The sequence below is a fragment of the Silene latifolia genome, chromosome 9, assembly GCF_048544455.1.
Source record: "Silene latifolia isolate original U9 population chromosome 9, ASM4854445v1, whole genome shotgun sequence".
NCBI classification, from domain to species: Eukaryota; Viridiplantae; Streptophyta; class Magnoliopsida; order Caryophyllales; family Caryophyllaceae; genus Silene; species Silene latifolia.
In genome coordinates, this window is record NC_133534.1 from 204,242,431 (window position 1) to 204,257,009 (window position 14,579).

At 39.6% G+C, this 14,579-nt stretch overlaps 1 protein-coding gene across 1 annotated transcript; it reads right to left on the reverse strand.

Annotated features, from left to right (window-relative positions):
* Positions 1–1,115: 1,115 nt before the first annotated feature.
* LOC141602133 (uncharacterized) lies at positions 1,116–2,686 on the reverse strand. Its single transcript, XM_074422445.1, has 4 exons — positions 2,456–2,686; positions 2,147–2,329; positions 1,561–1,863; positions 1,116–1,280 (listed from the first exon to the last, which is right to left on the reverse strand). Exons 1-4 carry the CDS (start codon positions 2,684–2,686, stop codon positions 1,116–1,118), a joined length of 882 nt encoding a protein of 293 aa, XP_074278546.1.
* Positions 2,687–14,579: the final 11,893 nt, after the last annotated feature.

The window sequence follows — 14,579 nt, forward strand, 5'->3', positions numbered from 1 at the left end:
AGCCTCGCTCATTGCAACGAGCGAACCCAGATCATTAATGTGCATATCCCCCTTATGACGGGAGCCATAAGGGACGAACATGGGGTTGGAACCATCTCCCGAGATTGGCTCCATAATCAATCCAATAACCAATGTAATCACAATCCACAATCATAATCATATTACCAACAATCAATCTTAGTTACCAACTTATAATCAATTGTGCAACACCCTAAGTAGGGAAACCCTAATGGATCAAATATCCACGCTAAAGCACAGAAAAGCAAGCTAGAACGCCTCCCCCTATGAAGTCCTCACCTATTATGATATCGCATAATCAATCAACTACACATCATATGATTATCTACCCCAAAATCCCCAAATCAACCGATTAGGGTTTGCATAACTATAACCTTAATAACAAATTAACAAAGGTATAAGCCTTACTGATTAAAACTACGCGGAATGAGATGCAAAAGCCTCAAATCGGATAACCCTAGGCTTCAGAGTGATTAGAATAATCAGAGAACCAGTAAACATGGTTTTTAGAATTTGAGAAAATGATTATCAAATGATTAGGAACTGTTAACCACGTTTTTATATTTCTCTAATTGTTATAACCAATACCGCGGAACTTAACCCGTCAGACCGGGTACTCGGTCGAGTACCTGAAGTATTCGGTCGAGTACGCCCTACTCGACAGATCTCCTTACTACTCGGCCGAGTGCACCCAAAACAATAGCCTATCTAAAAGCACTTGACGACTTAATCGGCCGAGTATGGTCTACTCGACCGAGTAAGCTGAAACCAGAAAACCGTGGTATTATAGTCTTCCATCCTTAAAAACAAACTTTGTCCCCAAAATTCACACCATACGTGATACAAACATGCAAAACCCAACCTACTAACCATGCAACTCGAAAAGAGCACCCCACTCAAAAGACACTAACCAATCACCTAACCATAAACAACTATGATCACATAACCCGAAACACAACCATACCGACCTCAAAACTACCCAAAACACATGCGATCATCTCTTATCCCCCTTAAAAGACAAAGGTTATGACCCCGTAACCAATCATACCTGCTCAAAAAGATGTGGGTATTGCCTCTTCCGGCTTCCATGTGTCTTCTTACACATTGTGATTAGACCATAACACCTTAAGCAACATGGTTTCACCATTCCTTATCTTGCGCACATTACGATCCAATATCTCCTTTGGCACCTCCGTATAAGTTAGAGCTTCATAAAGCTTAATATTCTCCACCTCAAGCACGTGAGATGGATCACTCACATACTTTAAAAGTTGTGACACATGAAAAACATGATGCACTCGATTGAGAGATGACAACAAGGCTAGCCGATAAGCAACTTCACCTACCCGATCCAAAATCTCATATGGACCTGTGAATTTCTGACTCAACTTCCCTCTCTTGCCAAACCTCATAACGTCGCGCATAGGTGACACTTTCAATAGGACCTCGTCACCCACCTCAAAGTCGATGTCCATGCGATGGAAATCCGCATCTCTTTTGCCGATTTTGAGCTGCTTCCATCTTTTGTCGAATCAAGTGTACTTGTTCAACCATATCTTGTAGCATTTGTGGTCCTAAAACCTCATCTTCAGCGCTATCGTCCCAATACACTGGACTCCTACACTTCCTCCCATACAACGTCTCAAATAGTGCTATCCCAATCCTCGTGTGATAGCCACTGTTGTATGAAAACTCAATCAAATCAATTCTATCCTCCCAACTCTCACCAAACTCCATCGCACAAGCTCGCAACATGTCTTCTAAGGTCTTGATAGTCCTTTCATTTTGACCATCTATTGTAGGATGAAACACCGTACTCATCTTTAAGGTAGTCCCCATTAATTCCTGCAATTGTTGCCAAAACCGTGATATAAATCTCGCATATCTATCTGATACAATACCCTTTGGTACCGCGTGTAACTGTACTACATGCTTCCTATCCCTAAGAGCCAGTTGAATCTTACTCAAAGTATCTTTCATTGGAATAAAATAAGTCGGGCGACTTGTCAGACGATCGACATCACCCAGTTAATGTTATTACCCTGCTGAGTTCTCGGTAACCCCACAATAAAATGCATAGAAATGGATTCCCATTTCCATTCCGGTACGTCAACTGACTGAATCATACCTTGTGATCTCCGTTGTTCCACTTGACCCTTTGCCAAGTCAAACACCTAGTCACAAATTCAGCTACCTCTTCCTTCATGTCGGGCCACCAAAACGTCTTCTTCAAGTCCTTATACAGCTTGTCACCTCCCGGATGTACCAAACAAGGAGTGCAGTGAGCCTCCATCATAATCAACTTCTTTAACTTAGCATCATTAGGCACACACCACCTCTCATAAAATTAAACACTTCCATATGTAAGGATATAAAATCTTTAAATCGTACCCTTCTCCACTCTTGTCTTTCACTCCTGAATTTAAGGATTAAGTACCCGTTTCCTTTTGATGCCATCATAAATTTCAGGCTCGATAGTCAAATCATCGATGACATCTCCCTTGCGAATCATGTGAATCCCCATCTTAGCCATCTCATCCTTCAATTTCATTAGTGACATGGTAGTGCATAGCGAATGCATACTCTTTCTACTTAAAGCATCTGCAACCTCATTAGCCTTCCCTTCATGGTATATGATCTTCATACCATAGTCCCCAATCAACTCCATCCACCTTCTCTGATGCATGTTCAACTCCTTTTGAGTGTAGATGTACTTTAAGCTCTTAGGATCTGAAAACAGCTTAAATGTTGCCCCGTATAGGTAATGCCTCCAAATCTTTAGAGCAAATACAATCGCGCCCAACTCCAAATCATGAGTAGGATAGTTCTCTTATACGGCTTTAGCTGTCCCAAAGCATAGGCAATGACTTTTCCATTTTGAATCAAGACACATCCTAAACTATTCTTCGAAGCATCAGTGTAAACCTCGAAGTTCTCACTCCCCTCAGGCATAGCTAGAATGGGAGCTGTAGTCAAATGCACTTTTAGTGCTTGGAACGCCGTCTCACAACTCTGATCCCAACGAAATAGTCTCTTTCCTCATCAAAGCTGTCATAAGTCTAGCAATCTTGGAAAAATCGTTCACGAATCTTTTGTTGTAACTAGCCAAACCCAAGAAACTCGGAATTTCAGCAACATTTTTCCGTGCTTCCCCTCAATCTTTCTAGGAACTACAGCTACACCATACTTTGAAATCACATGGCCCAGAAAGGCCACCTTCTCTAACCAAAACTCACACTTGGACAACTTAGCATATAGCTGATTATCTCGCAAAGTCTGCAGTACTAACCTCAAATGCTTCTCGTGCACTTCATTAGTCTTAGGATAGACTAAGATGTCATCAATAAAAAGCACTACAAACCTATCCATAAACGGACTGATGATCCGGTTCATAATATCTATGAACACCGTCGATGCATTAGTCAACTCGAAAGGCATCACCACATACTCATAGTGACCATAGCACGACCGGAAAGCTGTCTTAGGAATATCTTCATCCGCGATCCTCAACTGGTGATAACCCGACCTCATATAAATCTTTGAAAATACCCCGACTCCACTCAACTGGTAAAAAAGATCATCAATGCTCGGCAAGGATATCTGTTCTTCACGGTAACATGGTTTAGCTCTCTGTAGTCGATGCACAACCTCATACTACCATCCTTCTTTTTCACGAATAGAACTAGAGCACCTAAGGCGATATACTAGGTTAAATGTATCCCTTATCCAACAACGTATTCAGCTGCTTCTTTAACTCTTCCAAATCTTTTGGTTCCATAAGGTACGGAGCCTTAGATATAGGTCCCGTCCCTGATTTAAGCTTATCGCTGAAATCAATGTCCCTCTTAGGAGGTACCCCTGGTATCTCTCCCGGAATGACATCATCGAACTCACTTACCACAGGTATCTTTGCTGCTGACGGCTCCTCCCCCTGAGTATCTGTAATACCCCGTATTTTGGTAGCATTTATAATTGCATTTTAGTGTATTAATTATAACGTCTATAATTAATGAAAGTGAGTAAGACGGAATAATAGAATCAAGGGGTTTTCTATATGGTACCCCTATGTTTTTTCTATTTCTATATGGTACCCCTCCTTTTTTCAAAAAAATCAATGGTGCCCCTGAAGTCCTTTACTTATTCTACACCATGACCTAAGTTTAAATTTTCGTCAAATTTTCCGTTAGTTCTAACTTTCTATCCAACAATCTTCATCTTCCTCCTTATCAATCTTCATCTTCTTCCCCATATTTTAATTTCTTTGCTCCCGTTTTCATATTTTTCAGCAATTTATTTATTTTTCTCATTTGTTTAACTTATAAACTTATATAATTTCTCTCACATTCTTCTTTATTTTCTATATCTTTCAATTAACAAAGCCTTCAAAAAAGTAAAATCTCAAATTTATCCCAATTTGTATGAAATTTCTATCTACCATTGAAGGAAAGGTCTATGAATTCAACTCTCAAATTTGTGGGTGAAGTGTCAGGAAGTTTGCTTTTTAAAAGAAGTTACTGAGGGTAAAGGACGAGAGTTTGAGTGATTGTGGGATGCGTAAATGAGTTTTTTTGCTATAGGTATTTTCATGGTGACTTGTTTATTGATGGCCATGGTGGTGGTGTGGTGTGAATTTCTAAGAACACAATTAAACATGGTTAATGAAAGATGAATTTGTAGCTGTGAAATAAGCCACAAATGTACTTAACGGAGTAACTGATGGAACACATAATTGAAGGTCATGGAAATTATTACTATTATAATTTAGGGGTATCATTAATATTTATGAAAAAAGAAGGGTACCACGTAGAAATTGAAAAAACACGAGGGTACCGTATAGAAAAACCCTAGAATAAAATAATAAATAAAGGTTTAGTAGGGAATTAGCACTGGCTGTGTATTACTCGGTTAGTATTAATAATAATAGTAATATTTATATAAGAATAGTAATAATAATAATATAAATAAAGTTTCCTAATTGCTTTTCTACAAATTATAAATAGAGAAGAGGGACTTTACCCTAACTTATTCAATCATAAATTGAAATTAATTCACAAAAAGGGAGAATAAGAGATCTAGAGAAAGAGGAAGGGATTTAAGATCAAATAATCGACAAAAGGTAAGACCGTCTCATAATATATTCAACTAATGTTTATATTGTTTTGTATCGTGATTAAGACCACCGTGCACCACCATACACGCAACCCAAGGGACCGTGACTTTGACCATAGGCTAGCTTGGACCACCGTGACCTCACATGACCCATATGTGACCGTCAAGAGCTGACCTGGGGTGGTTAATTGGGCGGTTTTTGTGGTTAGGGTGTGGTGAAGCCGTGTTATTAAAACGGGTGAATTGGACATTTTTCGTTGATCGTCGTGACCTGGGTTGGGGTTGGTTGGTGGTGGGTGGTGGTGTCGACCCTTGTGGTGGTGGTTGGAGGGTTAAAGGTGGAACCTTGGTGGTGGTGGTGGTGGCCGGAAAATGTGAAAACAGGGGATTTTTGGTGTTTTGTTTAAAACCGTCTTAAGACGGCTGCCGTGGCTATGGTGGTTGCTTCGAGGGAGTTTGGACACCACCACAGGAATCGCCATGAGTCAGTGGTGGTTATGGTGGTGGCGAGTGGAGGTGTGGCTCCTTATTGTGGTCATGGTTGTGGGTTTTGTAGGCGGTGGATATGGGTGGTGTTGGGGTGTGTCCGTAGAGGTGGGTCTAAGAGCGTGGGTTTATGGCCTGGTGGTTGGGCTCGATGGAGGACCTGGTGGATGGTTGGGCTCACCGTGGTGGTGGGTGTTGACCACGGTGAGGCTCACGGGTTTTCACCTTATGTCGGGGTTGTTTGACCGTGGTTTGGGACACGGGTAAGGGGGTGATTTCGTGGGTGTTTGTGGGTTGTGTTAAAGCCATTATGATGTGTTTTATTTCGTAAATTTAATAAATAATAATAATAAATCGTAATTAATTAATAAATGAGTGCAGTAAATTAATAATTAAATTATAATATTGTCTTAGGTGACGGTTTTGAAGTGGAGTATTTCTGATTTTTTCTTGGTCTGCGTAATTGGATTTTAACTGCAAAGGTAGGTTATCTACTCAACTGGAATATGATCTGTGATACTTGTCCTATGGATATTATTTAGAGAATGGACATTAATTGCTGGATGTTTAGTGATGTGAATTGTTATTATTTATCCATTTTTGAGTATTCATGTTGCATATATTTATATTGTTGAATTGGTTGAACGAGTATTGGTAAGCTCCAAGCTTAGTCGCTGGTGGATAACGTGTGAATTGGATGGCCTCAGGCTTAGTCGCTGGTGGGTAACGTGTGAATACCCCGGTCCAGGGATTGGCGGGATGAATGGATGTTTCGGAGATGTGAATTGGTTGTTGAGCATTTGCATATCTTGATTTCTATTATTATTGTATTGTATTCATGTTGTTTAGATACTCCTACTCAACGGTTTGGTCGACCGTGTATTCAGTAAACAGCTGTGATGAACCAATTATTGAGGAGCAGATTGACTGACAAGTACTAGAGGATAGCAGACTGGGAGCATGGGACGTGACATGAATGTCGATGGAACGTATAGAACTCTAGCTCACTTAGATAGATTATTAGATACTTCACTTATTTTATTTCCGCTGAAAAATTGTATTTAATTATATTTCTATTAAGTCTTTTGGTTAAGTAAACTATACTAAGGCCTTTAAACATTTATTTATTTAAAAGTATTGTTGTTTGTTTTACTTTGTTATTCATTACCTCGGGCAATCCGAGATGGTAACATCTTCTTTTATCTAGGAATGCCTAGTTAAGGCCCTTGGATAAATAGGGGTGTTACAAAGTGGTATCAGAGCAAACATTCCTCATGCCTAAAACTAATGAACAACAATGAATATAGCATGTGTCTAATAAAATAAACCCCGGGTAGAAACTTTTAGGAGCCCCTTAGGCTTGGGATAAGTAAGAGGCCCCTCTCACACCAAACTTCCGGCCCTTTCAGTTTTGAACCGGTTACCTTTAGAGAAAATTTAAGAGTGGGGTAACTAAAATGAAATTGTATTAATTCTTAAGGGTCAATTGTTTGCCTTAAGAAGAATATTGCTAACCTTGCTGCAGGATGCGAAGTGAGGTAAATATTATGTTGTGGTATGGATGGCCTAAGGCCGTGTAATATGGGGGTACATTGGAAGTTGTTTTACAATTGAGTGATCTTATGAATTATATGGTGAATTTGATAATCAATCGGTTTATTTATTTGAGAATGCAAATGCTAGTAATGTTAATTGAAAGCTTCATATGCTTGGATTTTGGTGTGATATGTGTAGTATAATTAATATGGCTAGTGATATGCGGATTTTGTGACCCTAAACCATGATAGATAGCGATAATTGGTAAAGTATATTGTAATTTATGAATTGTGAATGGCGTTGTAGGGGTGTGGCTCACGGTGGTCGTGAGGTAATAAGGGGCTGTGGAGGCCGCGGAGGGGATCACCGTGTGGGCTGGCTAGTGGCAAGTCAGTCCATCACATGTTGTTTTGTTTGTAGGGATACCTATTTTAAACCTTATGCCATATTTCCTAAGTAGAAGATTATGTGTTCCATTTTATTTCTTATATCAAAATCATGCCTCCAAAGAAATCTACACCTACACCTACTTCTATGTCTCAAGAGGAGAAAGATCGTCTGATTGCTATGAATAAAGATTTAACAGCTGCCTTGAAGTCAAAGGGGTCAGCTCAGGATCTAGCTAAGGTGAGTGCTTCTATTGCGAGGCACAACTCGACGAAGTATGATAGGCTATGTGAACCATCTTTATTGGGAGATTGGTACATGGAGTTTGACAACCTTTTTTAGCTCCTAAAGTGTCCTGCGGAGGTGCAAGTAGATCAAGCTGCTTACTATCTGAGAGGGAAAGCTGGTTTGTGGTGGACCCGTAATAAAGAGGCCATAAGAGAAGCTAGTGAGGGGAATAACTCTCCTTATGTGAAGTGATCAGGATTCAAGAAGGTTATGAGAGCTGTATTTGTTCCGGAGAATATTAAGAGCAAAATGAGAGCAAAATTTGATTCCTTTAAGATGACCGATGAGATGACAGTGGAAACCTATTACAACAGGTTTATGGAGTTTTCGGAGTATGTGGCAGACTTAAATTTCAGTGATGAGATGTTGGTACTTAGATTAGGGAAGGGGTTAATAACAACTATCAAGAAGAGGCTGGTAGCTGGTCAGCCAAGTAGCACGGATGATGTATACCAGAGAGCCGGACATGCGGAGAGAATTAACGATATGCTAAATAAGGAGAAGAAGGAAAAAGGTGAGAAAATAAAGGCTGAGTCTACAAGTGAAAATGCTGGGAACACGAAGCAAAATGCAAGTCAATTTCATTCATATTTCTCGAATAGTGCACCGAATAGAGGAGTGGGCCGTGGGAATTTTGGCCGAACTAGACCGGTGGGTGGTAGCAGAGTTAGTTGTTTCCAGTGTGGGAAGCTGGATCATAAAGTTGCTGATTGCATAGTTTTTCTGGGTGGCCAAGGAAGGGGATATACTATTGTGAACCAAAGTGAAGGATTTCGCACTCCTATGCAGAGCTATGGAACTATAATTAGAGTTCTGGAGGTAGAAGCTATCAGAGGAACAACAACAACTATTCTAATCAGATCCGTTACAACAATAATCAAGGCACGGGAAATGGAACCTTTCAGAAGATAATGAATGGAGGAGGTCAACAAAATAGGTCAGCAGCTGAGGATGTTGCTCACGTTGTCACGGGTACATTCCTTGTTAATTATAAACCAACCTTTATTCTGTTTGACTCGGGGGTAACCCATTCCTTTATATCAAGTGAACATGTTAGAGTGATGCGATCCCGCTAAGTGTTCACAAATTAAGATGTGGTCGTTGGTCACGGTCGAATCAAAACACAATTTATAGCTTAACAAGCAACTCTACAATTAGTAAAGAGGCAAGTAAATGTCGGATCCCAAGGGACGGGAGTTGAAATGAGATTTCTATTGTAACTAGTGGTGTCTAAGGGGTGTCACAAATTGGGTTGATGTAGAAGGTTACTAAACTAGAATAACAATGAAAATAAACAAGCAAGATGAATAAAAAGGGGTGTAAACAATTGATTAAAGGCACTAGGGTGTCATGGGATCATAGGGGAATCATGGGATTTGATCATACAAACATGTTCTCAAATTATAAGCAAGCAATTATTGTTGTGATGGATTGAGTTGGGTTATATCTTACAATCCTAGGAAAGTTTGGGTCCCGGAGCCGAATCGATTAGATTGTACAACACCTACAAGTCGACTTAATCTTCCCTACTCAACGACATGCATGGTCTAATGAGACTCGAGTTGGGTTATGTCTTACAAGTCTCATTGAAAAGATAGGAGATGATAGTAAATGCAAGGATTCATAGGCTTAGCATTTCATCAAATATAACATGTGCATGAGTTGAGATCAAAACAAGCAATCAAATAAAACATGAAAGCATATTAATTTAAGCATGAATCATTCCCCATGTTGGTTTCCCCTAATCACCCATTAACCCTAGCTAAGAGACTACTCACTCATTATCATGTTGATCATGCTAGCAAGGTTGCCAATCATACTAACAATATGAAACATGATGAATAAATGAAAGTAATTAACAATAATTAAAAAGGGATTAAGAGATTATTGTTGGGGTTGGTGTCCTTAACAGTTAGTGCAAGGACTTGTAAACCTCTAAAAGGATCAAAGGGCATACTTTGGTATTATTATCAGTTGATCCACGTTTATCAATAACGGTTGGCTTGCTAGATAAGTTTGACGTTATTGTCATACAGATGGCGGTGATCAACTGGTCCCTAAAAGTCACACCTATAGGATACGTTCGAGAGATGTGACGGTATGAAAATACTGTCATGTAGATGCCAAATATTGACTAACCAGTTAGTCCGAGTTATTTGACTAAGTAATTAGTCAAATACGTGATGTTGAGATATTATATTTAATACGGATTAAATATCATGAGCTAAGGCGAATTAACCAGTTAATTCGTGAAATTAAATATACGTGATTTATATTTAATTAAATGTATATTAAAATAATTATACAATCTTTTTTGTTTTGTCGGACACGAATTAATAATTCAGCTAACCCGTATTATTAGCTGATGCCTTAATTTCCGATAACCGATAACAGTTTATAATCAGACCGCGTCATATACACTTAGCGAGTTATGGACCGGACCGCAAGTTTAAGTGAAGAGAAAATGAAAAGCCCAGATGGGCTCCTCTCACTCGGTTTGGCCGAACCAGGAGAACAAAAGGAGACCTCCTCCTTCTGTTAAACCTAATCATCATTTGAGAGAAAATTAGGGTTTCGAAAAGAGCATTCTTCTCTGTAGAAACTGAGATCTCACATCTCGACAAAACTCACATCAGTTCTCCCTATATTGCAAGGCAATCGGAGAACACTGTTCTACACACAAGGGCATATCTCGGACCAAGTCTTGGGTGCAACGATTAGGAGGGAATCGCTTAGATTTTCGATCTTTACGCCGCAATTAAAAGGACCCGAGGTTGATTTCTATACACTTATCGTTTCTATTGTTTTATCGCTTTATGACTATAAATTGCATGTAAATTTTACGTTATAGTCCTGCAATTTAAGGGGTAGTATACGGATATTAACCCACAAGTGGTATCAGAGCGAGGCCACGTGAATTTTTCATGTGTTTTTCATAAAACGATCTTGAAACGATTTTGTTTTGGCTAAAAATTTGTCTCGGCAGCCTATTTTTCACTCGGCAGAATTTTTTTTAAATTTGCTGCGTTTTTTTATGGTTGCTTTGGGAACCGTGTCTTGTTTACACGGTTGCTCTCGATGTTTTTGTGCTTAAAAACCCGTGCCCAGTATACACGGCAGAATTTGCTTGAAACCGTGTCATGTATTACACGGCAATTTCATCTTTTTCGTTTTGTTTTGTTGAAACCGTGTCATGTATTACACGGTTTTATCATCTTTCTCGATTTGGTTTTATGCATATTGTTGTTTTATACAGAGATTATAACAATATGTCATGTTTTATCAATTATCAAATTTGTTTTGATGCGTTTTGATCGAAATTTCAATTGATTTTGTCTCGAAAATCAGTTTTCACGAGGGTTTTGGTTTTTCCAGAGGTTTTCAGCCACTTTTGCATTCGATCGAGCGTATTTCTACTCGATCGAGTGCTGTTTTTGTCTTGTTTTTGATCGATCGAGTCCCTGTTGTACTCGATCGACCCATGTCTCAAAACCTTTTGCTCGATCGAGTCCTTCTTTGTACTCGATCGACTGTTTTCAAAACCTCTCGCTCGATCGAGTTGTCCTCGTACTCGATCGAGTAGTAGTTTCGATATAGGTACTCGATCGACCACCAGTTTAGTCGATCGAGCACCTCCTGATTAGCATTCTTCTCGATCAACTTGCGATTGATCGATCGAGCTCTCCCCTGTCCCTCGATCGAGCACTTATGTCCCTGGATCGAGGGATTTCGTCTTTAATGACTTTGAAAATTTGTTTCTTTTGATTTAAATTTTCCTTTGGCTTTAATATGTACTTTATCCGGATATAGTACACTCGCTTAATAGTGAATCGGTTCACTCACGTACCATATAGTTGTTTTAAAGTGTTTTTAAAATGACGGATTATAATAGATTAAAATTAAATGATAGAAGCGGTTTTATCACACGAATTTTAATCATTAAAAGGTGGTTTGGATAAATTTAACATAATTACGGAATTATGTCACGAATAAATTTGTTTTTAGTTGATGCATCTTTATTTATCGTTAATGTTGAATGCCGTGAATGCCTTTTAATTACGTATTTAATTTTACAAGCGATTGTAACTTAGTGTGGCCTTAGTAGAACGTGTTACCGTAATGATGGAACACGGTCTTGGTTGTATTTTGAGATCTTGTATCTCCGTTTTGGATTTTTCACTTGTAATTACAGTTTTAATTAGAATGTAAATAGGTTTATATTTGTAATTTTAATTGTAATTTTTGAGAAGACCAAAGATGGAGACCGGATGCTCACTCCCGCTACTTGGATCAAGATGGAACATCAAGACAAGCTTTTCGGGTCCAACGGTGGATTCCAAAGTTGTATTATGTTCTTTTACTAGGATAGGCCACACTAGGACTTTTTATTTACGTTTTTGCATTCATTTATTTATTTTTTCGCAACGATAATATGCATCATATTCCGCCTAAAAACCAAACCACCTAATTATTGCATGAAAACTGACACATATAGAGGTCACGAGTTAGTTTTCATTGACATTCTCATGTCACACGTATTTAAAGCCATCATCCAAATAAATTCATTCACGACAGACGCTAGTTATTCGTTCACTTAAAAATGAATTATAATTTAGTTGATGGGATCTTCCTCGTATAAACAAAAATTGAGAACGGTCTTTATAGGTCAAACTCCAATGAGTCCCTTCTTCGTCGGTAGGCATACTATGACCCCTTCTACGTCGGGTAAGTTGGAACCGATTGACCTATTTTATCTCAACACTATGGTCACTCGTACGATCCTGTGATCATAGTGGACTATAGATAGGATTTACGGAAATCTATCGACCAAGAGTTCTTACGAAGAATTAGCTAAACAGTTGGCTTATCAATTTACTGAAATTGAGTCTTGGGATCACTTGTATCATTCTTGAGGGAGATCAATTATGCAAGTGCAAGAGTCTACATGTTTAAAATGAATTTTAAAATAGACTTAAATCACCTCGATGAGTTGCTTATTTCGTTTTGTTTTTTCTTTCTTTTTCAGTGTAGATCACGTTTTAAATCGCTTAACATCAAATGGCTGGTTCAAGTGATAACCCAATGCCAAGTGCCACATTGGACCGTGAGTCCGGGCTTAGGATCTTCATGAATCGGATGAATCGGTCTACTCGATCGAAGAATGATGGATCCAACCGCGGACGGGAGGCGGCATTACGGAATGCTGCCGCTGCGACGGAAAGCTCAAATATCTACTTGAGCCCATGCCGCCACACCCAGTTCCCACGGCTGGAGCTAACGAGATCGCTACTTATAACGATTTCGTCATGGAAGCGGGTGCGATTAAAAACGTGCTCATTTTTGCAATGGAACCCAATTTGCAGAAACGCTTCATAGCCCAAGGTGCAAACAAGATTTTCACCACGCTCACTAAGGAATTCTCGAAAGCACCGAGAATCGTGACCTATGAGCATACCACTCGCTTCTTTGATGCGAGACTCAGAAAGGGCCAACCGGTTAGCCCACACATTCTCAGCATGATTGAGAATGTCGAGAAACCGGAGACCTTTAATCGTAACATCAGCGAGAATATTGTTATCGACCGTATTCTTCATTCACTCCACGATGGTTATTCGCAATTCAGAGCGAATTACTATATGAATGATTTGAAGAAAACTCCCCATGAATGGCACTCCCTCCTCGTATGATGAGAGAAGGACATGAAGTGCGGCGGGAGTTCGAAACAGGATGTCCTCGTTGTGTCAAACAAAGGGAAAGGTAAGGGCAAAGCTCCGGCAAACCTAACAGTAGGTAAGGCGAAGTTCAAGAAGTCAGGTTCAGGTAAGAGTGGTCCTGGTGAGTCGAGTAACTCATCAGGCATGACAAAGAGCAAGAGTGATAACATGGAATGCCATCATTGCCACAAGACTGGGCATTGGAGACGCACATGTCCTGTTTATCATGAGGACTTAAAGGCAGGTCGTGTTAAACCTGTTGGTATGTCTTCTCTCTCTTCTACTTTTATTCATATGATTGAGATTAACCACGCAAGTTACGGAACTTGGGTACTTGATACTGGTTGTGGTTCTCATCTGTGTAATCATGTGCGGGGGCTCCGAAACATCGAACCCCTCGTAAAGGGTGAGGTGGACTGCGTGTCGGGAATGGAGCAAGAGTAGCTGCCATCTCCAAGGGGACATATGTGATCCAGCTTCCTAGCGGATTTGAGTTATCACTATATGATTGCTATTATGTACCCAGTCTTTCTAAAAACATTATTTCATTTTCTGCGCTTGATAAACTTGGTTTTTCATTTGTAATAGAAAACAATGCTTGCATTTTCTCATTACACGATATGATTTCTGACAAGGCGGTTTCCATGAATGGAATTTATGTTTTAGATCGACCAATGAAATATTACACGTAATGAATAAAAAGTTAAAGGTTGGTGACAAAGATCAAACGTATCTATGGCACTCCCGTATGGGACACATTAATGAGAAACGCGTAAAACGGACTCATCAAACATGGAGCTATCTCGGCCTTTGATTTTCAATCATTTGGCACGTGTGAATCATGTCTCATCGGTAAGATGACTCGGATTTCCTTCAAAGGTGTTGGAATGCGCGCGCTGCGACCTATTAGGGCTCATACACACGGATGTATGTGGTCCTATGTCAATCACCGCACGAGAAGGCTATAGGTATTTCATCACTTTTACGGACGATTTGAGTAGATATGGCTATGTCTACTTAATGAAACACAAAAGTGAATCC